The sequence below is a fragment of the Mesoplodon densirostris genome, chromosome 9 (assembly GCF_025265405.1).
Source record: "Mesoplodon densirostris isolate mMesDen1 chromosome 9, mMesDen1 primary haplotype, whole genome shotgun sequence".
Taxonomy (NCBI): domain Eukaryota; kingdom Metazoa; phylum Chordata; class Mammalia; order Artiodactyla; family Ziphiidae; genus Mesoplodon; species Mesoplodon densirostris.
This window is the reverse complement of record NC_082669.1, coordinates 108,723,018-108,750,042: the sequence shown is the minus strand read 5'-3', so window position 1 is coordinate 108,750,042 and position 27,025 is coordinate 108,723,018. Positions and strand designations below refer to the sequence as shown.

General features: G+C 38.5%; 1 protein-coding gene across 1 annotated transcript in view; it reads right to left on the bottom strand.

The window, feature by feature from the left end:
- The window catches only part of GALNT11 (polypeptide N-acetylgalactosaminyltransferase 11), a 55,424-nt gene that overhangs the window by 19,038 nt on the left and 9,361 nt on the right, over window positions 1-27,025 (bottom strand). Inside the window, exons 2-4 of the mRNA XM_060107672.1 lie at window positions 5,636-5,968; window positions 2,575-2,698; window positions 1,012-1,178 (exon numbers count right to left, since the gene is read on the bottom strand). Coding sequence (XP_059963655.1) covers window positions 1,012-1,178; window positions 2,575-2,698; window positions 5,636-5,930 — 586 coding nt within the window. The 5' untranslated portion in view covers window positions 5,931-5,968. The remainder of the gene's footprint in view (window positions 1-1,011; window positions 1,179-2,574; window positions 2,699-5,635; window positions 5,969-27,025) is intronic.

Below are 27,025 nucleotides of genomic sequence, written 5' to 3'. Positions count from 1 at the left end.
TACCAATTCTGTTGTTGATATATGAGAGATGCTTAATAAACCCTTGAGTTGTGAAAAAATATGTAATTGACATACAATTTATCAGTGTATCTCTGCAGGTTACTGTAATGAAAATAGAAGGCTTGGAGTTATGTAGACCAGGGGTCTAATGTCAACTCTACCACTTAACAGCTACAGGATCTTGAGCAAATTACTTAATATTTCCTCCTCTGTAAAATGGGGATACAGCCTCTCTCACAAGGCTGAGGACAGCCCTCCATCCTGCTGTGTGTACATGAAATCACTTTTAGGAAGAGTCTATGTTGAATTAAATAAAGGTCTGAAGTATGTACTGAATCATAAAATACTGGCCTTCAGAGATCATCTAAGAGCTATCAGAATGTAATCCACCTTATCTAGAGACAGCTGATATAACAGACTGACGAGATAAACGTAAGCCAAAGCATTATGTCTAGTTAAAAAAGCTAATCTCAAAAGGTCACATACTGTATGATTCTGTTTATAAAACATTCTTGAAGGAGTGATGGAGCAGTCCAGTCTGTACCTTGACTACAGTGGTGGTTACAGAAACCTACTCATGGGATAAAATGACAAATAACTGTACACACATATTGTACCAATGTTAAATTCTGGGTTTTGATATTGTACTATAATGATGTAAGATGTAACCAATGGGGGAAACTGGGTGAAGGGGTACACAGGACCTCTTCGTAACTTACTGTCTATCTGTAGTTATTTCAAAATAAAAATACTCTTTCAAAAAGGTAAGCCAAGGGAAAAATTTCAAGGGCCAAATTTGGGTAGCACAGTTTGAAAACAGATTACAAAGGTAATGCAGTTTCTTTGAAATTACCCTATAATCAGGCATTTAATTGTGGTTGGCTCTGTTGCAACTGCGTGCATGAGAGTCCTCCTATCCACTAAGTACTGAATGGTCAGCTCTGCTGATGTGGTCAGTGCGACAGTGAACAACAGCCTAGATCCCACATTGCCAATTACAACAGTCCTTACCGAAGTCACTGTCATCGTCCACAAGGATAATTTCGTGAAGAAGCCGGGCTGGCGTGCGGTCTAGGACGCTGTGCACGGTCCGGAGCAAGGCAGAAAAGGCTTCGTTGTAGAAACAAATAACAACACTAGCGACTGGCAGATCCGTCGGGTAAGACCTGTCTTTACATCTGTGAAGACGAATGTGGGAAAATTCTGACATTTTAAAAGCTCAAATGTTTTAGGTTATTATTCACTAAACATTAACTGTCCCCTTGTTCGGCCTCTTCCTTACATTATTAACAATTTTTTAAAAAGCGTTTAAGATAACAATGTGTTTTCTTATTCAAGAGGTTTACATTGGTTAATGATTTCTCCCTCCAGTACCTGCAACTCCGCTTATTTTTAGGTCAACGTTCTAAAAACTTGAATTTTTTTTTCTTTTTTGGTACATAAAAATGTGTTTTTACTAAAATCACTGCAAGTTTTTAATGCAGCACTCATAAGCTGATGTTCAGTTTCTTCTCCTCAAAGAGGTTTCAAAAGGAAATAATGGAAATGTGAAATTTTGTATTTGAAAATTTTATTTTTTGCCCAATAATAGAAAAAGATTTGAGTAAACTATGATGTATATCAGGATAATGGAAGAGCTTCCATGTAAGCAACTATTTGATAAAAAGGATTAAGTGGCTTTAAGCAACCACAATTAAAAAACCCACTAACTTAAACAATAAAATCTGGTATTCCATGTTCTTTTGCATGGCATACAAAACCTTCCAATGTCTGGGCTCTGCCCACCTCCAGTTTCTAGCCATTCCTTCACTACAGGCAAAATGAACTGTTTCAGTCCCTTTGACAAATAGTATAATTTTATGCCTCGATCTGTTCCCTATATAGGGGGAAACCTTCCCTTAGATCACTGCTCAGTCATCACCCTCTATGAAGCCTTCCCTGGTCATTCTGGTTTGGAGGACCCCATTTCACCAACTCCTATCACAGCCCTCATTCTTGTGGTACTGCAATTACTCACTTCTTTATCTACCTCCCCTGCTAGACACTAAGCCCTGTGAACCGAGAGACTATGTCTTATTTTGTTTATTTCCAGGGCCTAACAGAGAGTCCAGCAAACAAAAGGTGCTGAAACAGATCTGTGGAATGAATGACTGATTGACCATATGAATCAAAAGCCTTTGAAGAAACAAAAATAATGAAAACAGAAAAGTGAGATGATGAGTAGAATTCTTCACTGATATTAATTCCTTTTTGCCATGAATCCAAAAAACAAACATTTAAAATAAACTTATGCTTGGAAGGTTATTTAATTATATGCAGGTAGCACCTCCCCCTCCTTCTTCCCACAAGATTTTAAATTTCAAAAGAAACACAGCAAGCTCTAGAACTTTGTCAGTACAATCTCAGACCATGTGGCTTCAAGCATAATATGAGTGGAAATCTGTCTTAAGTTTTTTAGTATCCTGAATAATAAGCCTGATTGCAAAATATTACCGCCATCCCCATGACCTATTATGCTGGCACTAAAAACACCGTGTTATTAAAGTGACTAGCAGAAACCAATAAGGAACATACGCCGCATTCCTTGTATCTGGCACATCTCTGTGGTAGCCCAAGCGGTTACTAATAAGCATATTGAAGGCATGTTTCTGATACCCCAAGTCTCTCAACTCCTGATCACGTTCATTAAAAATCATACCTGCAAAAGAGTGACGTCACAGTCAGTACATTAAATCTGGAAAGGAATGCTACAATTACTGGTATATTATGATCTTAACTTCTTATAACCAGGTAATAGCCATGTTTCTCAAATCTAGTTTGTCTCCATTTTCAAAAAAGTAAATTGAGGTTTAAGTCAAATTTTTATCAGTTTAGCTCAAAAAGCAAGTGTACCTTAACCATAAATGACACCTGCTCACTAGCCATAATCTTAAGAATATTTTCAAGAGAAAAACTTACCTATGACCAAGAAAAAAGAGACTTAATGATGATTCTTCCATAAAAGCAATAGATTATAGAACCCCATATGGACCTCAACAGGCCCCAATTAATGGAAGGTATTTTTTGGTTTTGTTAATTTTTGTCTAAAAAAAAAAAATTTTTTTAACAGCAAGTTTTTATATGAACTCCTTCCCTAAAAAATTATACTACTGATAAACCTTTCTATAAAGTCTCTGGTCAAGAAAGTCCTCCACAGATCTAATCAAGATCATTATAATTTAACATCTTTGCTCTAATATTGCCAGAAATCTTACCTTTACCAAGAACAATAAAGCCTCCCCTTGCTTTCTCTTTACCACATAAAACCTTTAGCCTCTCCTCACAGAATGACTCCCTTATAACAGCATTTCTCAAAATCTGGTCATGGAAAACTAATTCCACTGGACATTAATAGACGTTAAAAAGAAAAAAAAAAAGATTTCACGGTCAAATAATTCAGGAAAAGACTGGATTTTAAAAGTCAAGTAAGGGAATTCCCTGGCGGTCCAGTGGTTAGGACTCAGCACTTTCACTGCCGGGGCCCAGGTTCAAGTTGAGCAGGTTTCTTTCTTTCTTTTCTTTTCTTTTTTTTTTTTAAGAATATTGTTTGTTTTATGGATTCCCAGATGTGAGGGGATGAAATACAGAATGCAGTGTTTCCTCAATTATCTTATTTATCCCTATGATTTCTTCTAAGGGTTTTATAGTCTTTGATCCATTCTGAGTTAATTTAATATGACATGACATGAGCTAAGGGTTCAAATTCATTCCTTTGCATGGGGGTATCTATTTGTCCCAGCACCACTGGTTGAAAAGACCATTCTTCCCACATTAACTGCTCTTGGCACCCTTTCTGAAAATCAACTGACCACAGATGTTACTTGTCCTTGGGTATTATTGACCATAGATGCTACTTGACCACAGATGTCACAGAGTATATTTTCAGACTCTCAGTCTATCCTTTGATCTACTGATACATATCTATTCTTATGCCAGTATCACACTGTCAGGAAGTTTTGAAATAGAGAAGTGTGTGTTCTCCAACTTTGTTCTTTTTCAAAACTGTTCAGGCTATTCAGAGCCCCTTGCAATTCCTTATCAGTTTTAGAATCAGATTTTCCATCTTTTCAACAAAGGCCATTGGGATTTTGATATGGTTTACATTCAATCTGTGGGTTGCTTTGGGTGGTCCTGACATCTTAACAGTATTGAGCATTCCATCCATGAACCTCTTTCCATTTATTTAGGTCTAGTTTTCTTTCTTTCAATAGTGCTGTGTAGTTTTCAGTGTACAAATCTTAGACCTCCTTGGCTATATTATTCTTAAGTACTTTATTCTTTCTGATTCCATTGTAAATGGGATTGTTCCCTTAAGTTTACTTTTGGACTGTTTATTGCTAATGTCCAGAAATACAACTGGTTTTGGTGTGTTGATCTTGTACCCTGTAACTTTGCTGAATTCATTTATTCGCTATAATATTTTTTGTGATCTTTAGGATCTTTTATAAAGAATTTAGTTTTTCAGGTAGGCAATTTGGGTTTGTCACTTCAAATATCTACAATTGTCTCACTACTTCTTTCATAGGCAAACAAAGTCCATTCAAAATGGTAAACCCAATGTTACTTCTTTAAAAAGTTTAAAAAATTACTATAAACAAAAAAACTAGAAATTTTCCCATTAATGCTTTTAAAATGTCCAAATGGCTGTTTGAAAAAGTTAGAAGGTATATTTTATGAAAACTAAAGTAAGCAATAGCCTCCATTTCCTCATATAATTTTAAATATGTTCAACCTCCTGTATTAGGAAGTGATTAAATCCTAGGAACTGATTTTATTCTTTGAAACTATGATGCAGTGAAAAAAAAATCTGTTTTAACATTTCCTTTATATTCTGTGGCTCTTTCAATCTCTCAGAATCTCTGACTATATGCTTTTACTCTTAAATTAATTATTTGACACGTCAATGAACATCAAAGTTCTTTTTTAAGTTTTAAAGACAAAGTTTTAAAGGGCTCATTTATCCCTTAAAATAAAATTTGCTGAAACCAGGGCTCTAGAATTACAGTATTCAGAGTCTTGCTTCCAAATTGAACAGAATATAATTTTTGAAGAATAAAAAAGTTTCTATTTTATAAACTCCTGTATTTAATAAATATATTCTGGCACCTGAATAATTCTTATAAGTAGAAATCTTATTAGATATAAGTAATCTCAACTTATTTCTAAACTCAATGGTTTATGTTCTGTTTTAATTAACTCTGCCTTTCAAAATATGTTAAATAGTCACTTTTGAACCATTACTTTCCCTTATTAAATAATGCTAGCAATTATAATCCTTCCCCATAGGTTCCATTTTCTCTCTAGCCACTTAATTTTTCATTCTTTCTTTTCTTTTCTTTTTTTTCCTATTCTGGATCTCATTAGTTTCTCCCAAGTCCTCATAAAATATTGAAGTCAGAACTGGACAAAACAGAATATAACTCCCTACTGAGTCTGCAAAAATCATATGACCTCAGCTAGTTCATGAACGAAATACATCAGTGCAGAAAAAATGTCACATTTCCAATTCTCTGAACAATACATGATTTAAAGAACAGTTAAACTTCCAATGATAAAATACTTTGACATGCTGCTAGCAAAAATCAAATACACTTACCCAGTTCAGAAGAGAATTTCATGTTGCCTCTTTCTGGATCTTCAATATGATTCTCTATCACATCATCAATTTTGTTTGCTTTGAACTGCGATTCTAACACTTGACTTGGACCTCGAGTGAAACGGGGATAAAATTTTTTGGGGAATGGTCCATGGGGCCCAGACCCCTTGATGGGCACATTCTTAAGTGGCTGAGTCACTTCACTGAAGTTGAAATAAACAAAAAGCAAAACCGTCCAGGTTGCAGACGTAAAAAGGCATCCATAACAGAAATATCGAACTGTGACACTTCCCATTATAGACCTAGCATAGCTGAAGGGCCATTTTCAGTTTCCTAAAAGAGAAAGATAAATATGTTAGACACATCCAGACACTTCTCAATCAACTACCAAGTTTATGCTCAGTTTCCCAACCTACCAAATAGCACTTCTAAACAATTTACTTAGGACCCCTATGCATACCATTAACCAACAGCCAAATATAAGAAGATATATGGACAGCACTGAATAAAAAAATTAAGGGATTCAACAATTAAAACCACAAGCCAATGTGTTAATACTCAGAAAACTAACGGCAGCAAAATAGCTGACTTATTCATTTGCCCATGTTAATGGATACTTCTTCACCTTTGTTCTGGATTTTTCTGCTTTCAGTTTGCTAATTTTTTTTCAGGTTCTAACTTTTCATAAGGAAAATACAAGTACTACATGCATCATGACAGTACATTTAAGGTCCCTTCTAATTGTAAAATTATAAGACAATCTTTTAATCCAAGGATATTAAAATCTGTTATTAAAAATAAGCAACTTGGGGCCTCCCTGGTGGCGCAAGTGGTTGGGAGTCCGCCTGCCGATGCAGGGGATACGGGTTCGTGCCCCGGTCTGGGAGGATCCCATATGCCGCGGAGCGGCTGGGCCCGTGAGCCATGGCCGCTGGGCCTGCGCGTCCGGAGCCTGCGCGTCCGGAGCCTGTGCTCCGCAACGGGGGAGGCCACAACAGTGAGAGGCCCGCATACCACAAAAAATTAAAAAAAAAAATAAAAAAAAAATAAAAAAAAAATAAAAATAAGCAACTTGAAAAAAGATTCACTTTCCAATCAAAGATTAAACCTGCCCTAATGTCCACTCTAGATTCGTTACATTTCAAATTTATAACTGAAAGAGTTCAAATAATTATATTTTCCCTCTCCTTATGATGTCTTATAAACAGTATGGCATTGAACAGCAGTTTTTTCCTAAGTTTTTTGATAATATCTGGTCTTCATGGAGGCCTCACACAACTTCCTGAGGAATTCTTTGTAAAGAGCCCAATGCACATATAAAATAGTTTCACTGAACACGAGGGCAGAGAAACCCTATTTAAGTAATGTATATACAGAAGAAATCTACAAAGCAGTACTACTTATCCATTACTTCATATTTCTATAGTATGAAATAATTTAAAAAATAATATTATCATGCCTCCCAAATCAGAACAAAGCAAATCAACATCAGGAAGCTCCAATTCCAAAATTAAGCTTTTTGGACTTCCCTGGTGGTGCAGTGGTTAAGAATCTGCCTGCCAATGCAGGGGACATAGGTTTGAGCCCTAGTCCAGGAAGATCCCACATGCTGAGGAGCAACTAAGCCCGTGCGCCACAACTACTGAGCCTGCGCTCTAGAGCCCGCGAGCCACAACTACTGAAGCCCGTGTGCCTAGAACCCGTGCTCTGCAACAAAGAGAAGCCACCGCAATGAGAAGCCCAGGCACCACAGTGAGGAGTAGCCCCCGCTCGCAGCAACTAGAGAAAGCCCGCGCGCAGCAACAAAGACCCAATGCAGCCAAAATAAACAAAATTAATAAAAACAAACAAAATAAAAATTTTTTTTAAATTAAGCTGTTTTGTACAGTTATGCTGTAAGCCCAGAAGACAGTAAATAGCTCAATTTCTTAATGATCTGCCAACCAAGAACTATTAGTTATTTCACTACCTGTCAACTCAAAAGCTCAAAAAAAAAAAAAAAAAAAGAAAACACCACCACCACCATCCAAACAAACAAAAACTCCCACTACAGTAATACCAAAGGAAATGACTACAGCACAAAAGGAAAGTCAGGTAACAATGAGAGTGCTGTCATGTCAGCGATTAGCACTTTTAAAATTAAAGACATGCACAGAAAAAGAACCACTTTATTTGGAAGTAGAAGAAAATGTTGAATGGAGGATTCAAAACAAATGAAAAATTAAAAGTTGCAACTTTGCAATAGAAATGTTGCAGAAATACAGACTAGAAACATTTAGGTGAAACATTAGATTTCAACTAAAACAGGCATTATAACTTCCTAAAATATGTGCTTGGGGGGAGGAAAAAAACAAACAAACAACATCGAAAACAAAAGCACTAATTCCTCAAAAGGCAATGAAATCTTTAGTTCAAGACTAACTGCACAGGCTGCTCTGATGCCATAAAGAACTGTGCATCTAAGGAGCCAATTGCTTCTTCAACTATCTAAGAAGATTTATATTTAGATTGTTTTCCTCAAACCACTCCAGGCCTTCCCAGTTCAACCTGGCCTCCTTGACCCTGAACGCAGAATGGACCAAGAGAGAAAGTCAGCCAATCCCTTCTCCAATCACAAGAAGCCAGACGATGCTATTCAACGGCTATTCCATCAAGCAGCTCTGGAAGACAGGTGGACACTGACATTTCCTTCACATCTTTCTTCTTTATCCCAAATCCCACCACCATGTTGGGTGATGTCCAGGATCCTTCAAAACCCTAGTTTCCAAATGTCCTGATTCATGTCCCTCCTACAACCTTCACTCACATTCTACTTAAGGGACCCTGCTCCTACCCTTGATTTTATCATCATCCACACTGATCAATGAACCTCTTAAATATTAAATGAAAACCTCACTCTCTGAGCACAATCCTGACTCCCCAGCTGTGTTGTTCTTACCCATACTAGCATCTGTCCCCTGGTATCCGCCTGGGTTGGCTTCCAGAGCCCCCGTGTATACCAAAATCCACAGATGCTCAAGTCCCTTACTGGCCCTCTTTATCCATGGGTTTCACACCCAGGGATTCAACCAACCACAGATGGCAATTTCTGTCCGCGGTTGGTTGAATCCACAGATTCAAAACCTGTGAAATACAGAGGGCAAACTATATTATTTATTGAAAAAACTCCACGTATAAGTGGACTCAGGCACTTTAAACCCCTGTTGTTCAAGGGTCACCTGCACTACTATTAGTTACTCTTCAATCTCACTGCAGGCACTCAACCTTTCCCTTCTCTCAAAGCTTTTATTTTGTTTCTGTCCCCAGCCACATATCCCTTAAGGACTTTACTTCCTTCCCTACCCAGTTTTGAACATGATGTTGGATAATATTAGAAAGTGGTAAGTGCTAAGGAGAAAAAATAAAGCAGGGAAGAGTGACATGAAGTAGAAAAGGGTATGTGAAATTTTAGGTAGATGGCTAGGGAAGACCTCACCGAGAAGGTGATATTTAGACAAGGCCTGAAGGAAATAAAGTAGTGAGTACTGCAAATATCTGGGGAAGAGCTGTCCATGAGAGGACAGAGCAAAAGCAAATGCCCTCAAGAAGTGGGGTCAAAGAGTTTGCATCCTATAGACCACATGCTGTGATCACAAGACAACTAAGCTGAAAACCAATCAAGGACAAAAAGATAGCCAGAAAACTCAAAAAATGTCTAAATGGAAATTAGAAGCTATTTAGAACTAAATAGTGAAAATACTACTTTTTGAAACTTGTGAGATACAGCAAAAGCCAAATTTATAGCCTGGGATGCTAATGTTAGAAAATACAGACCACAAACAATGAATTCAGAAAAACAGAATAAGCCCAACAAAAGTAAAAGAAGGAAACAAAAACAGTTATATCAGGAATTAACAGAAAATGAAAATGAAACAAGGTAACAAAGCCAAAAGTTGGTTCTTTAAAAGATCAATAAAATTAACAAAGCACTGGCAAGACTAATCAAGAAAAAGAGAAAAAAAAAAGAGAGAAAAAAAGAAAGCAGGAATAAATACTACCAAAAAAGAAAAAGAGAACATAAATATAGATGTGGATTAAAAATAAAAGTATTGTTCATAAATTTAAGTGAAATGGATAAATTCCTAGAAAAATATAAATGCACAACTAAGACTGGAAAATCAGGAAACTGGGATGGCTGTACTAGTCCTTTTGAATATTAAACCATTTCTAGATAAAAACATTTCTAGACCATTTTACAAGTGAGTTCTATCAAACATTTGAGGAACAGATGAATAGTCTCATACAACTGCCTCCAAAGAACAGAAAAAGAGGAAATGTGCTCTTGTCTCATTTTCTGAGGCTATTATCATCCTGGTAACAAAACAGGGACAGTATGAGGAAGGAATATTAAAGACAATCTCTGACAGATTATGAAAATCTTAAAGAGAACACTAAAACTGAAACAAATAATGTTTTAAAAAATGAGTACATGTGAACAAGTTATATTTACTTCAGGAATACAAGGCTGGTTCAATATTTGAAAACCTATTATTATCTACTACCTTAAAAAAAATTAAAGGAAAAATGCATATGATTTGGTCAGTGGAGGTTATAAAGAGCTTATTAAAATTCAACACTCAATTCTTAGCAACTAGGAATAGGGAAATCCTTAATCTGACCAAGAGAATCTCTAAATATCTTACAGCAAAAATGATACTCAACGGTGAAATGATGAAGTCATTTTCTTTAAAAATAGGGACAAGAGACGAGGGGAAGATGGCGGAAGAGTAAGACACGGAGATCACCTTCCTCCCCACAGATACACCAGAAATACATCTACACATGGAACAACAACTACAGAACACCTACTGAACGCTGGCAGAAGACCTCAGACCTCCCAAAAGGCAAGAAACTCCCCACGTACCTGGGTAGGGCAAAAGAATAAAGAATAAACAGAGACAAAAGGATAGGGACGGGACCTGAACCAGTGGGCGGGAGCTATGAAGGAGGAAAGGTTTCCACACACTAGAAGCTCCTTCGCGGGCGGAGACTGTGGGTGGCGGAGGGGGGAGCTTTGGAGTAGCGGAGGAGAGCACAGCAACAGGGGTGCGGAGGGAAAAGCGGAGAGATTCCCACACAGAGGATCGGTGCCGACCGGCACTCACCAGCCCGAGAGGCTTGTCTGCTCACTGGCAGAGGCGGGTGGGGCAGGGAGCTGAGGCTCAGGCTTCGGTCGGAGCGCAGGGAGAGGACTGGGGTTGGCGGTCGGAGCGCAGGGAGAGGACTGGGGTTGGCAGCAGCGTGAACACAGCCTGCAGAGGGTTAGTGCACCAGGCTAGCCGGGAGGGAGTCCGGGGAAAAGTCTGGACCTGCCGAAGAGGCAAGAGACTTTTTCTTCCCTCTTTGTTTCCTGGTGTGCGAGGAGAGGGGATTGGGAGCGCTGCTTAGAGGAGCTCCAGAGACGGGCGCGAGCCGTGGCTAAAAGCGCAGACCCCAGAGACGGGCATGAGACGCTAAGGCTGCTGCTGCAGCCACCAAGAAGCCTGTGTGCGAGCACAGGTCACCCTGTGCAGCCCGCCACTGCCAGGGTCCCGGGATCCAGGGACAACTTCCCCGGGAGAACGCACGGTGCGCCTCGGGCTGGTGCAACGTCACGTCGGCCTCTGCCACCGCAGGCTCGCCCGCACTCCGTGCCCCTCGCTCTCCCCCAGCCTGAGTGAGCCAGAGCCCCCGAATCAGCTGCTCCTTTAACCCCGTTCTGTCTGAGTGAAGAACAGACGCCCTCAGGCGACCTACACACAGAGGTGGGGCCACATCCAAAGCTGAGCCCCGGGAGCTGTGAGAACAAAGAAGAGAAAGGGAAATCTCTCCCAGCAGCCTCAGAAGCAGTGGATTAAAGCTCCACAATCAACTTGATGTACCCTGCATCTGTAGAATACATGAACAGACAACAAGTCATCCCAAATTGAGGAGGTGGACTTTGAGAGCAAGATTTATGATTTTTTCCCCTTTTCCTCTTTTTGTGAGTATGTGTATGCTTCTGTGTGAGATTTTGTCTGTATAGCTTTGCTTCTACCATTTTTCCTAAGGTTCTATCCATCCATTTTGTTTGTTTTCTTTAAAAAAATTTTTTTAATAATTATTTTTTATTTTAATAACTATTTTATTTCCTTTATTTTATCTTCTTTCTTTCTTTCCTTCCTTCCTCCCTCCCTCCCTCTTCCTTTCCTTTCTTTCTTTCTCCCTTCCTTTCTCCCTCCCTCCCTCCCTCTCTCTCTCTTTCTTTCTTTTTCTCTCTCTCCCTTTTTTTCTGAGCCGTGTGGATGAAGGGTTCTTGGTGCTGCAGCCAGGAGTCACTGCTGTGCCTCTGAGGTGGGAGAGCCAACTGCAGGACACTGGCCCACAAGAGACCTCCCAGCTCCACGTGATATCAAACGGCGAAAATCTGCCAGAGATCTCCATCTCAACACCAACACCCAGCTTCACTCAATGACCAGCAAGATACAGTGCTGCACACCCTATGCCAAACAACTAGCAAGACAGGAACACAACCCCACCCATTAGCAGAGAGGCTGCCTAAAATCACAATAAGGCCACAGACACCCCAAAACACACCACCAGACGTGGACCTGCCCACCAGAAAGACAAGATCCAGCCTCATCCACCAGAACACAGGCACTAGTCCCCTCCACCAGGAAGCCTACACAACCCACTGAACCAACTTTAGCCACTGGGGACAAACACCAAAAACAACGGGAACTACAAACCTGCAGCCTGCAAAAAGGAGACCCAAAACACAGTAAGATAAGCAAAATGAGAAGACAGAAAAACACAGCAGATGAAGGAGCAAGATAAAAACCCACCAGACCTAATAAATGAATAGGAAACAGGCTGTCTACCTGAAAAAGAATTCAGAATAATGATAGTAAAGATGATCCAGAATCTTGGAAATAGAATAGACAAAATGCAAGAAACATTTAACAAGGACCTAGAGAACTAAAGATGAAACAAGCAACGATGAACAACACAATAAATGAAATTAAAAATACTCTAGATGGGATCAAAAGCAGAATCACTGAGGTAGAAGAACAGATAAATGACCTGGAAGATAAAATAGCAGAAATAACTACTGCAGAACAGAATAAAGAAAAAAAGAATTAAAAGAACTGAGGACAGTCTCAGAGACCTAACGGACAACATTAAACGCACCAACATTCGAATTATAGGGGTTCCAGAAGAAGAAGAGAAAAAGAAAGGGACTGAGAAAATATTTGAAGAGATTATAGTTGAAAACTTCCCTAATATGGGAAAGGAAATAGTTAATCAAGTCCAGGAGGCACAGAGAGTCCCATACAGAATAAATCCAAGGAGAAATACACCAAGACACATATTAATCAAACTGTCAAAAATTAAACACAAAGAAATCATATTAAAAGCAGCAAGGCAAAAACAACAAATAACACACAAGGGAATCCCCATCAGGATAACAGCTGATCTCTCAGCAGAAACTCTACAAGCCAGAAGGGAGTGGCAGGACATACTTAAAGTGATGAAGGAGAAAAACCTGCAACCAAGATTACTCTACCCAGCAAGTATCTCATTCAGATTTGATGGAGAAATTAAAACCTTTACAGACAAGCAAAAGCTGAGAGAGTTCAGCACCACCAAATCAGCTTTACAACAAATGCTAAAGGAACTTCTCTAGTCAAGAAACACAAGAGAAGGAAAAGACCTACAATAATGAACCCAAAACAATTAAGAAAATGGGAATAGGAACATACATATCAATAATTACCTTAAATGTAAATGGACTAAATGCTCCCACCAAAAAACACAGATTGGCTGAATGGATACAAAAACAAGACCCATATCTATGCTGTCTACAAGAGACCCACTTCAGACCTAGAGATACATACAGACTGAAAGTAAGGGGATGGAAAAAGATATTCCATGCAAATGGAAACCAAAAGAAAGCTGGAGTAGCAATTCTCATATCAGACAAAATAGACTTTAAAATAAAGACTATTAGAAGAGACAAAGAAGGACACTACATAATGATCAAGGGATCGATCCAAGAAGAAGATATAACAATTGTAAATATTTATGCACCCAACATAGGAGCACCTCAATACATAAGGCAAATACTAACAGCCATAAAAGGGGAAATCGACAGTAACACATTCATAGTAGGGGACTTTAACACCTCAGTTTCACCAATGGACAAATCATCCAAAATGAAAATAAATAAGGAAACACAAGCTTTAAATGATACATTAAACAAGATGGACTTAATCGATATTTATAGGACATTCCATCCAAAAACAACAGAATATACATTTTTCTCAAGTGCTCATGGAACATTCTCCAGGATAGATCATATCTTGGGTCACAAATCAAACCTTGGTAAATTTAAGAAAATTAAAATTGTACCAAGTATCTTTTCCGACCACACTGCTATGAGACTAGATATCAATTACAGGAAAAGATCTGTAAAAAATACAAACACATGGAGGCTAAACAATACACTACTTAATAACGAAGTGATCACTGAAGAAATCAAAGAGGAAATAAAAAGAATACCTAGAAACACATGACAATGGAGACACAACGACCCAAAACCTATGGGATGCAGCAAAAGCAGTTCTAAGAGGGAAGTTTATAGCAATACAATCCCACCTTAAGAAACAGGAAACATCTCGAATAAAAAACCTAACCTTGCACCTAAAGCAATTAGAGAAAGAAGAACAAAAAAACCCCAAAGTTAGCAGAAGGAAAGAAATCATAAAGATCAGATCAGAAATAAATGAAAAAGAAATGAAGGAAACGATAGCAAAGATCAATAAAACTAAAAGCTGGTTCTTTGAGAAGATAAACAAAATTGATAAACCATTAGCCAGACTCATCAAGAAAAAAAGGGAGAAGACTCAAATCAATAGAATTAGAAATGAAAAAGGAGAAGTAACAACTAACACTGCAGAAATACAAAAGATCATGAGAGATTACTACAAGCAACTCTATGCCAATAAATGGACAACCTGGAAGAAATGGAAAAATTCTTAGAAATGCACAACCTGCCAAGACTGACTCAGGAAGAAATACAAAATATGAACAGACCAATCACAAGCACTGAAATTGAAACTATGATTAAAAAATCTTCCAACAAACAAAAGCCCAGGACCAGATGGATTCACAGGCGAATTCTATCAAACATTTAGAGAAGAACTAACACCTACCCATCTCAAACTCTTCCAAAATATAGCAGAGGGAGGAACACTCCCAAACTCATTCTACGAGGCCACCATCACCCTGATACCAAAACCAGACAAGGATGTCACAAAGAAAGAAAACTACAGGCCAGTATCACTGAGGAACATAGATGCAAAAATCCTCAACAAAATACTAGCAAACAGAATCCAACAGCACATTAAAAGGATCATACACCATGATCAAGTGGGGTTTATTCCAGGAATGCAAGGATTCTTCAATATATGCAAATCAATCAATGTGATACACCATATTAACAAATTGAAGGAGAAAAACCATATGATCATCTCAATAGATGCAGAGAAAGCTTTTGACAAAATTCAACACCCATTTATGATAAAAACCCTGCAGAAAGTAGGCATAGAGGGAACTTTCCTCAACATAATAAAGGCCATATATGACAAACCCACAGCCAACATAGTCCTCAATGGTGAAAAACTGAAACCATTTCCACTAAGATCAGGAACGAAACAAGGCTGCCCACTCTCACCAATCTTATTCAACTTAGTTTTGGAAGTTTTAGCCACAGCAATCAGAGAAGAAAAGGAAATAAAAGGAATCCAAATTGGAAAAGAAGAAGTAAAGCTGTCACTGTTTGCAGATGACATGATACTATACATAGAGAATCCTAAAGATGCTACCAGAAAACTACTAGAGCTAATCAATGAATTTGTTTGGAAAAACAAAAGACCCCGAATAGCCAAAGCAATCTTGAGAATGAAAAACGGAGCTTGAGTCCACAGCAGTGAGAGGCCCGCATACCGCAAAAAAAAAAAAAAAAAAAAAAAAAAAAAACGGAGCTGGAGGAATCAGGCTCCCTGACTTCAGACTATACTACAAAGCTACAGTAATCAAGACAGTGTGGTACTGGCACAAAAACAGAAAGATAGATCAATGGAACAGGATAGAAAGCCCAGAGATAAACCCACGCACATATGGTCAACTTATCTTTGATAAAGGAGGCAGGAATGTACAGTGGAGAAAGGACAGCCTCTTCAATAAGTGGTGCTGCGAAAACTGGACAGGGACATGTAAAAGTATGAGATTAGATCATTCCCTAACACCATACACAAAAATAAGCTCAAAATGGATTAAAGACCTAAATGTAAGGCCAGAAACTATCAAACTCTTAGTGGAAAACATAGGCAGAACACTCTATGACATAAATCACAGCAAGATCCTTTTGGACCCACCTCCTAGAGAAATGGAAATAAAAACAAAGATAAACAAATGGGACCTAATGAAACTTCAAAGCTTTTGCACAGCAAAGGAAACCATAAACAAGACCAAAAGACAACCCTCAGAATGGGAGAAAATATTTGCAAATGAAGCAACTGACAAAGGATTAATCTCCAAAATTTATAAACAGCTCAGGCAGCTCAATAGCAAAAAAACAAACAACCCAATCCAAAAATGGGCAGAAGACTTAAATAGGCATTTCTCCAAAGAAGATATACAGACTGCCAACAAACACGTGAAAGAATGCTCAACATCATTAATCATTAGAGAAATGCAAATCAAAACTACAATGAGATATCATCTCACACCAGTCAGAATGGCCATCATCAAGAAATCTAGAAACAATAAATGCTGGAGAGGGTGTGGAGAAAAGGGAACACTCTTGCACTGCTGGTGGAAATGTGAATTGGTACAGCCATTATGGAGAACAGTATGGAGGTTCCTTAAAAAACTAAAAATAGAACTACCATATGACCCAGCAATCCCACTACTAGGCATATACCCTGAGAAAACCATAATTCAAAAAGAGACATGTACCGGGCTTCCCTGGTGGCGCAGTGGTTGAGAGTCCGCCTGCCGATGCAGGGGACACGGGTTCGTGCCCCGGTTTGGAAAGATCCCACATGCCGCGGAGCGGCTGCGTCCGTGCGCCATGGCCGCTGAGCCTGCGCATCCGGAGCCTGTGCTCCGCAATGGGAGAAGCCACAGCAGTGAGAAGCCCGCGTACCACACACACACAAAAAAAAAAAAAAAGAGACATGTACCAAAATGTTCATTGCAGCTCTATTCACAATAGCCTGGAGCTGGAAACAACCTAAGGGTCCATCATCAGATGAATGGATAAAGAAGATGTGGCACATATATACAATGGAATATTACTCAGCCATAAAAAGAAACGAAACTGAGCTATTTGTAATGAGGTGGATAGACCTAGAGTCTGTCATACAGAGTGAAGTAAGTCAGAAAGAGAAAGACAAATACGGTATGCTAACACATATATATGGAATTTAAGAAAAAAAATGTCATGAAGAACCTAGGGGTAAGACAGGAATAAAGACACAGACCTACTAGAGAATGGACTTGAGGATATGGGGAGGGGGAAGGGTAAGCTGTGACAAAGCGAGAGAGTGGCATGGACATATATACACTACCAAATGTAAAACAGATAGCTAGTGGGAAGCAGCCGCATAGCACAGGGAGATCAGCTTGGTGCTTTGTGACCACCTAGAGGGGTGGGATAGGGAGGGTGGGAGGGAAGGAGACGCAAGAGGGAAGAGATATGGGAACATATGTATATGTATAACTGATTCACTTTCTTATAAAGCAGAAACTAACACACCATTGTACAGCAATTATACTCCAATAAAGATGTAAAAAAAAAAAGGGACAAGATTAGGATGCCCACCATAAATATAATATTGAAGGCAACAGTTCCAAAATACAGGAGTCCCTAGAGTGTTTATTACAAATGCAGATCCCCGGGGCTCAGTGCCAGATGCACTAAACAAGAATTTGCGGAGGCAGCGCTAAGGGGTCTACAGCTTTAACAAGCTTCCACAGTTAATAGGTTACCTATGATGCAGAGACAGATTGGGAACCAAACAACAGAATGAAAAGACAAGATTAAGTTCTAATCCCATTCTGTCACATACTGGCTATGCAACTTTGGAAAAAATACCAAATTTTCTTAGCCTCATCTTCATCAACTGTATTCCAAGTTAACAATACTGTCTATCTTACTAGATACTTAGAATTAAATAAAATACTTACAATTATGTAAGATAATATTTGTAAAGCATCAGGCACAATGGTTAGCACACAAACACTGATTTGCACTGGACCAAGATAATCTCCATAAAAACTGTGGCTACCTTTTGTGGCTGTTTCTTTGCTCACTGTACTCCCCTCACTTAGCACAATAAATGGCACATAGAAGATGCTGAAAAATATCTACAGAATGAAAGAATATAGGACAAATTCAACACATGTTAACTTTTTCCTCCTCATTAGGTCTAAATTTAAAATATAATATTAAACGTATTTGTGACCATCTGCTCCTTACAATGACCTACAAGTCCCTAATAGTCTGACTATATCTCCGACTACTTCCCTCCTCATTTATTCATCCTAGAAACTGGTCCCTTATACATCACTAAATGTATTAGGGATTATGCGTTGGTTCTTCCCTCTGCCAAAATACTTTTCACCCCAGCTAAGTTCACCTCTATTGAATCTTTGCTCAAATATTACCTTCTCAACAAAGTTCTATCTAGACTACCATATTTAAAACTGCAACTCAACTGCCAAACATCAGCACTTCCTGTCTTCCCTACTCCATGCAGCTTACCACCTTCTTACATACTACATTAACTCCTTATTCATTATGTTTATTATTTATTATCTATCTCCCCCCTGCTAGAATGTAAGCTTCATCAGAGCAAGTTTTTTGTCTTTTCTATTTCCTACAGTATCCCCTGAGCTTATAACAAAATCTGGCACATAGCAAACATTTAATAAATATTTATTGAAATTAAAAAATTACGGTAATATGATTATCAATATGCTGTAAAATACAGGATTTCAAAACAAATGTTTACTATCCTGTTTGAGTCAAGCAATACCTAATGCTACACATGGAGATTATGACTACTTTATGTCAACAACAGTATGACAACTGGGCAAGACAACAGCCATACTTATTATTAGAAAAGGTACAAAAAACAACAGGCTCTCACTGTCCAATTTCACAAATTAAATAAAGCTCTTTGTGATAAAACAGGAGGCTACTTTCCATTTTATTCACTGCATGATGTTAGGCTACCTCTTGGCTGCCAGCACTTAAGGGCAAAGTGAAAAAGTTTTATCCTGAAGACCTCACCCATAAGATTTGGCCAACTCTGTCCAGATTCTTCACAGAACACCCCCAGATCATCCTCTCCACAACAGCTCAACATCAAGAGTCCTTGTCCTGAACTGTAAAATGTATTAACTTTCAACAATCCTATCAGGTAAAAATTATTATTTTTTTCAAGCCATGTTATGGTAATTTTTTTAGAGAAATTGTTTTATGTAGTGAATCATTATACTAAATTAAGGAACCTATAAAAATGAGAGGAATTTACAAAATCAGGTCATTTTTTAAATATAATTAATCATAAATCTTCAGAAGCAAAAGACTTCAGAAGTCCTTTAGACAGGTCAAGAAGTTAACAACCAAATATAAAATAAGTGGAAACCAATCAGATGCCTGTTATATAATAAAGTAACAGGTCCCTAACTGCTTAAGGAAAGAAATTAAAACATCCAAACAAAAATCAAAAGGCTGAAAATTTAATCTAATCTATGCTAACAAATAATGAATCCAGCATCTACACAATAAAGTGTTTTTGCTTCGTACTGTTTACCATTCCTTCTATATACCCATGGCTTCAACATCCAAGGCTTGAAAGCCTTTAAAAGGAGGGTCAAAGCAAATATTTAAGGTTAGTTAATACAAAACAACTAGTAACCAAACACTTTCAATCATAGACTTGAATAGTTAATAAAGCGAAAACTTCAGCAGTTGGATATCAATGTAATATATTTTTTAAAACTTAAATGAATAAAAGACTAACCACCTGTTTACATGAATTTGCAGTGAGACAAGATGGTATGGTTTCATGTTTTCTCTAGCCGTGGTGTGGGAGCTGCTCAGGAACAGGTGCCTTGTAAGCTAAGAGTCAGGGTTTTGCCAGGGAGGTACAGGAGAAGAAGAATGGGGAAAGGTATATGCAATGTGCTGATTAGAATGACAAACCACAGACTTAAGCCAGACAAGGGGAAATGAGAGGATAAGGAAGAATGAAGCAGGATGAAAAAATGTGGCTGGGCCAATGATCAGAGACTCCGGTGTGGCTGAATGATTGTTGGAGTTATGTTACCAAAGAGAGTGACCTGGAAAGACTGAATGTTGTGGATGGAAAATGAGATGCCAACACTCAGAATCTGGAGAGGTACAGTTAATGACAGAAGAATCCTTTCCAGATATACGGACTGGAGATATACCAATGAACAATTTGCCTATAGTATAAGCACTGTTATACTTACTATAAGCAAACCCCCTTAAGGACAGGATCATTCCCATCTTTCCAAACCCATTATGTTTAGCACAGTATCTAGTGTTAACAATTAACAAATAACTATATAATTTTTAAGGTGTATTTCTGTTCCAAAAGAAGTTTCAGGACACTGTTTAGATTCTGTGCAACAAGAAATCTCAGAGAAGAGTATAATATGTAAGCAGAGCACATCCTGGGAAATCAGTGTTTACTCTGAAGGAAGAGGAGGAGAGGAGGAAGACAGCTAAACAGTTTACATAGACAGTTTCATTGTCATTTTTTTTACTGAACTATAACTGACTTACAATATTATATTAGTCTCAAGTATACAAGAGTGATTCGGTATTTTTATACCTTACAAAATGATCACCACGATAAGTTATCATCTGTCACCACAAAGTTATTACAACATTATTGACTATTATTTCTTATGCTGTACATTGCATCCCTGTGACTTATTTTATAACTGGAAGTCTGTACCTCTTAATTTCCTTACCTATTTCATGCATTCCTCCACCCCCCATCCTCTCTGGCAATTACCAGTTTTTCTGTATCTATGAGTCTGTTTCTGTTTTATGTCTGTTTGGTTTTTTTAGATTCCACATATAAGTGAAATCTTTCTTTGACTTATTTCACTTAGCATAATACCCTCTAGGTCCATCCATGTTGTCACAAATAGCAAGGTTCCATTGTTTTTTAATAGCTGAATAATATTCCATTGTGTGTGTGTGTGTATATCACATCTTCTTTATCATTTATCTATCAGTGGATACATAGGTTGCTTCCATATCTTGACTATTATAAATAATGCTGCAATGAACATAGGGGTGCATACATCTTTTCGAATTAGTGTTTTATGTTTTCTTCAGAAAAATACCCAGGAGTGGATTTGCTGGATCGTATGGTGGCTCTATTTTTAATTTTTTGAGGAAACTTCACACTGTTTTCCATAGTGGCTGTTCAAAAGCCAAGGCTTTTTTTGCTACCATCAGCATCTACTGTTACACCAAAAATGTTCTGTGGCAAACTATTGGGTCACAAAGGTCTAAAATCTCATGAGATCTCACTGAAGTTAAACTCCTGCATCATTATCAGATTAGAGTGAAGGGTATTTCTCAATAGCACAATAGTTGAAGCTAAGAAGACCCATTTTGAGATACTTTTCACAGTCATCTTCCAGTAACAAAGAACACAGTACATATCCACTACTACTCAGTTACGCTTCATAAAGTAGTTAGATTATGTACAGTTCACTAAGACAATGCCCATTATACAGTGTCATTCTACAGATACTTAAAATCATTCCATTAATTTTCCAATCAAAGCCTATTAAATGTACTAAATGATCCAACATTTTTCTTCTGAAGATCATTAAATAATCCTAAAGAAAGGGCTAACACTGGGAACACAGTAGGAGCTTTATATGCCAGACACTATGTAAGGTGCCGGGGATTGACACTTTAAGTTCTGCTATTATGCTAAAAATCAGAAAATACATGTGTTGAGAAGCGGGAGCTGGTGTACTGAATTAAAAATGCTGAGTGAGGGGACTTCCCTGGTGGCGCAGTGGTTAAGAATCCGCCGGCCAATGCAGGGGAACATGGGTTCGAGCCCTGGTCCGGGAAGATCCCACATGCCGCGGAGCAACTAAGCCCCTGTGCCACAACTACTGAAGCCCGCGTGCCTAGAGCCCGTGCTCCACAGCAAGAGAAGCCAGCATAAGGAGAAGCCAGCACACAGCAACGAAGACCCAACGCAGCCAAAAAAAAAAAAAAAAAATTAAAAAAAATAGATGCCCTGCGGAAAGCGAAGTGGGAACTTAGGGCAGGCACCCTAAACTCAAGCCCTGATCTGAATGTCTAGACTCTGGGTGTGAGTAGAGTTATCATAGTGTAAAATGCCTACGCAGCAACTCAGAAAAACAAAGTTGTTTTCCTCAAAAGTTGTTTTTCTCATCACAGTGCAGATGAGCCAAAAGTTAAAAATTAAAACCCCCCTGAAATCTCACCACTATTAATATTTAGCTGTAAATTCTACTAGTTGTTTTTAATCTTTCTACACTAGCCATAAAATGTTATACTGCTATTTGCAGTTACTGAAAAATAAATTTAATAGATTATGGTTAGCAGCATTATGGATAATGTTCTATTTTTCTTCATTTAAAAAGAAATACAAAGAATATGTATTTTTTAATAATCAGGGTAAAAATTTTCTGAGGAAAAAATTGCCTTTCCTAACTTAAAAATATAAGAACAAATTTGGAGAGGATTAAATAGTAGAAGGCTTCAAATGAAATATATGGCCTTTTCTTTTAACCTCAGAAGCAAAGGGATTTTAGCATACTTAAAGAAAGAAATATTTTAATTCCATTAATTTGTCAAAAATTTGAGAATAAAATTTGGACACTAAACAAATATTCTAAAAGCATGATTTGAAAAACTGTTTTTTCTCTATAAAATGTTATCTAGTCTGAAATTAGCATTCCTCTTTGAATATCCATCTTTATTTTTTACTACAAGGCTAATGAGACAATTCAGTTTAACTGAACAGGACAGCCCCCATTTTCCTTCAATTTTCATAATATTTAATGAAGTTTAAAATGTCTCTCTTTAAATGTTAAGTATTTACCTTTCAGTAGTTTCTAGCTACTTTCTCATCAGTATACTCTATATTCCAAAGGGTCAAACAGCAAACATTTGTTAGCTTTTTCCTTGAGAGAGACACGTTCATATTTTAACTCAGCTGTAGTCATGTAAGGACAAATACTGACTTACAACACTGCCCTTCCTACATACCCTGTGAAATTACCAGGTGATGACAACACAAAAGTACACGATTCTTTCTCATTCCTTATCTACTCTGAAGACTAGAAGGAAATATAGTTCATAATTATAAATAAGGCGATTACTGAATTAGGAAAGGTTCAGAGCAAATTCCAGACATCATATGCTCCCGGAGAACAATCCTTTGACCTCTGATATTTATGAATCTCCTCTCTATAAGAAAATCAAGAAGCATAAATACATGTAACTGTCTATATATTATACCTCAAATGCAGATGAAAACCACATGGTAATGTTGATTGGAGGTAGAAGCAAATTTAATTAAACACTAAAGAAAAGAAAACTAAAAGGACAGACAATATGACAAAGTACTTAAAATATCCAAACTTAGGACACCTGCTTGGTGAGTGAATATGGGCTGGTAAAGGCTGACTATAAGTAGAAAGTAGCAGCTCTCCCTGGTTAAGACCTGTGGAAGAAAATAAGGAGAAAGTGACCATAGCCTCATAAGGGCCTGCACAACAAACATGTACATCTGTAGTCAGAAGCCAAGCCTATAAAAGAAGCAAGAGAGAAAAAACATAAGAGTGGTGGCAAGTGGCAGGGCATGTCCCCCACCTGAAGCAATTCAAACTCAAAAACTGCAAAAGCTGTTGACCAGCCTCCAGACTGCAACTTCTGACAGAGGCGCATAAAATGAAGAGTACATAAACACAACCCCCCAAACTATAAAACTATTATTTCTTGTTCCCTTTCTGCCCATAAAAAAGGGGATTAAACCAAAAGTACATCAGATAAAGATGAAATAAATGAACAAGAAAAAAAATAGTTGCTAGAAATAAGTGTTCTGAAATATACAAACACATACAATACAGACAGCATACATACATCCATGGTCAACACGGCCTTCTACAGCCAGCTTTGTCCTAGGGTCCAAAGACATACTAACGGAGTTGACTATCCTTAAACCATGGCTATTGAGTGTTTTATTCTGCTAGCACGTCATGAGCCTCTTGGGGTATACAGTGCCAACAAAGTGGTTTATGTACATTAGTCAAATACGCAAATTAAGACTAACAAAAATAGAGCAAAATACTAGTCCACGGTGTAAAATATAATAGATAGGGAAAGAACAATGTTTATCTTTTTCCCTTTTGATTTTAGAGAAATTAAGTAACGTGCTTTAAGCATACAGAGCTAGTACGGGGAGAAACTGGATTTGAATCCCGGTGATCTGATGTCAGCGCTATGTCCTTAATCACTGTGTAATACCACCTGGCAAGGAACAGACCAGTGATTTCCTATTTGCCACTCTTTAAAAAATATATCATCCAGTGATTTTTTTAACATAAATTTATGTTTCCCACAAGATTCAAGATATCAGTAATTCTCCTCCCAAGCAAGAAGTTCACCTCTCTGGATTTCTATCATCTCCTAAAATCTTAGCCCAGTAATTCTTTACTATTTTGTAAATTCTCAGACTTTTCAGGAGCATCAACTAGCTTGAATGAAGTTACCCAGTCTGCCATTACCAGAAACACAAGGCTAGGGTTAAACTGTTGCTTTTGGAGGTTTTTTTCAATTTTTTTTCAATTTTTTTTTTTTTGGCCACACCATGCAGCTTATGGGATCTTAGTTGCCCAACCAGCGACTGAACCCGGGCCCCTCAGCAGTGAAAGCGTGGAGTCCTAACCAATGGACCTCCCAGGGAATTCCCTGCTTTTGTATTTCAAAGTGAACAGGCTAGGTACTACCAAAAAGAGACCATCAGCAAATCATAATGTGACAGAATCTTCCGGCTTTTTCAGAAAACTCATTTCTTTTTTTTTTTGTTTTGCGGTACGCAGGCCTCTCACTGTTGTGGCCTCTCCCGTTGCTGAGCACAGGCTCCAGACGCGCAGGCTCAGCGGCCATGGCTCACGGGCCCAGCCGCTCCGCGGCATGTGGGATCCTCCCAGACCGGGGCATGAACCCGTGTCCCCTGCATGGGCAGGCGGACTCTCAACCACCACGCCACCAGGGAAGCCCAGAAAACTCATTTCTGAATGCAATCTACCACCTCAAGAGATTTAGAAGGCTAACAAATCTAATTGGCAAACAACCAATTTCTACCCTAGCTCATCCTGTTGAATCACGCTGTAGTAAATCAATACAGCAGACAATGTCATTTGCCCATCCTCTCGAGCCTTACCAACCTGCACAGGTAGGTCTGACTTCCAACTGCCAGCACCTGCATCGCCAGCCTCTGGAGCCCATCTGCCCACCTGCAGGGTAGGCCCACAAACATGGGGCAATGTGTCCCTCCCAAAGGGCAGCCCTCAACAGTGGACTGGTAAAAAAGGCCAGCTCCTTCCCACTCTCCCCATCAGGATAACTCTCCACCTGTAATTCTACATGAGCTCCCAGTGTTCCCCAGCATTATTAAGCTTTAATTGCCCACAGTGGAAACCGGTTTAAAAACATGCCCTTTACTGTCTGACTTTCCTACCTCTTGCTTCCTCATTCCCATACCGGTGTGTCCTGGGATTACTCACAATTTGGATTTGAATTTATATCTCAGGATTTGCTTCAGGAGGAACTCAAACTAGCAGAATCAGGTTTCTGCAGATAAGGGACAATTTGACAAATTCTTACATGTACTAATTTTTTATTTATAAATAGAAAATTTAATAAAGACTGAGCTTCTATAGCTTTTGTTGACTATAAAGTACAAAATAATGCATACAAAAAGCTTTTCTGAAGAGTTGCAAGATATTTTTATACTTGCAAAAAAAGAATATTTCAAAGTGCTAAGCTTTTCTAAGGAAATCAAAAGCTATCAGGAAATGTGGCTTGAAATCACTGTTAATCAGCTGATAAATATGAAGTATCAAATTTAGCCTACCATAATCAACTCTAGATACAACACCAGCTGTCCTGAATCTATGTATGTATGTAGTTCACTCAAGATGGTAACAAGTCATAAAGTCTAAGTTAAAAAGCATGCTTTCAGCTCCAACATGAAAAGGGCTTAGAAGCCATCACTTCCATCCTTACAAGAACAAACTGAAAATCAATGACATTTTTGAACCCATCAGAAACTAAGGTTACAGGACAAACTACCACCCAAAACCTGGAGACACACCTGAGATCTGCTTACCTGGAGCAGAAGCTGCAGGAGCCATAAACTGGTGCTGGAGACTAGGTGCAAACTGGCGTGAAAGTGAAAAACTGCAGGGATGCAGAGGTTTTTTTTTTGGGGGGGGGGAGTCCACACTTCTGTGGGCTTTACCTCCAGGAATCCCACCAGGTCTGCACTGTGAAGGTGAAGGCCCCAGAAAGATTCCCCTCGTGACCACAGCAGGGAGGGGAGGAGTAATCATTGCAAAACAAGAAACAAGCCCAGAGTTTCCTTCATAACAAAGGCATATGCTCCAGGGGAAAAGACACTGCCAGAGCTTTCTCCAGATTAAGAAAAGGCATTCCTCAGCATTTTACTTTGAAAAGTTAAAGGTGCTTTAAGTGGCAGTTAAATGAAGTTCCTGGAGGGAAGATTCTGCATCTAGCCAGCACTTGCTACATGGTAGCTGCTCACAACTTCATTCAAAGGACTTGAAAATCGGATCTTTGCCTGTTTCCCTCAAATGCTGACTTTAGCCTACTGAAGCACCACAGATGAAGTGACTCCTTTGACAACTGAAAATAAAGGGAAGAACTATGCAGACCAGGTGCCTCACACAGGGCTTGGCACCCAGGTGATGAATAAATAAGTGTTGGCTGAACTGAACGTCTTCCAATCAAAGGCATTTGAGATGTGCTAATAGTATTCTACAAAATAGCTTGAATTATTTAGAATGTCAAAACAGGAAAGGGCATGTGGCAAGTTAAGGAAATTAAAGAGAAATGGGGTATAAATGGAATATTAAACTTTTGAAATTCAAAATAAAGAACCTGGTTATAAAAAAAAAAAGAAAGAAAGAAGGAAAGAGCATTCCTCCCACTCCAGCCCCTCCAAGCCTTCCAGTCAAACCTAAGGAGGGAAACGTAGT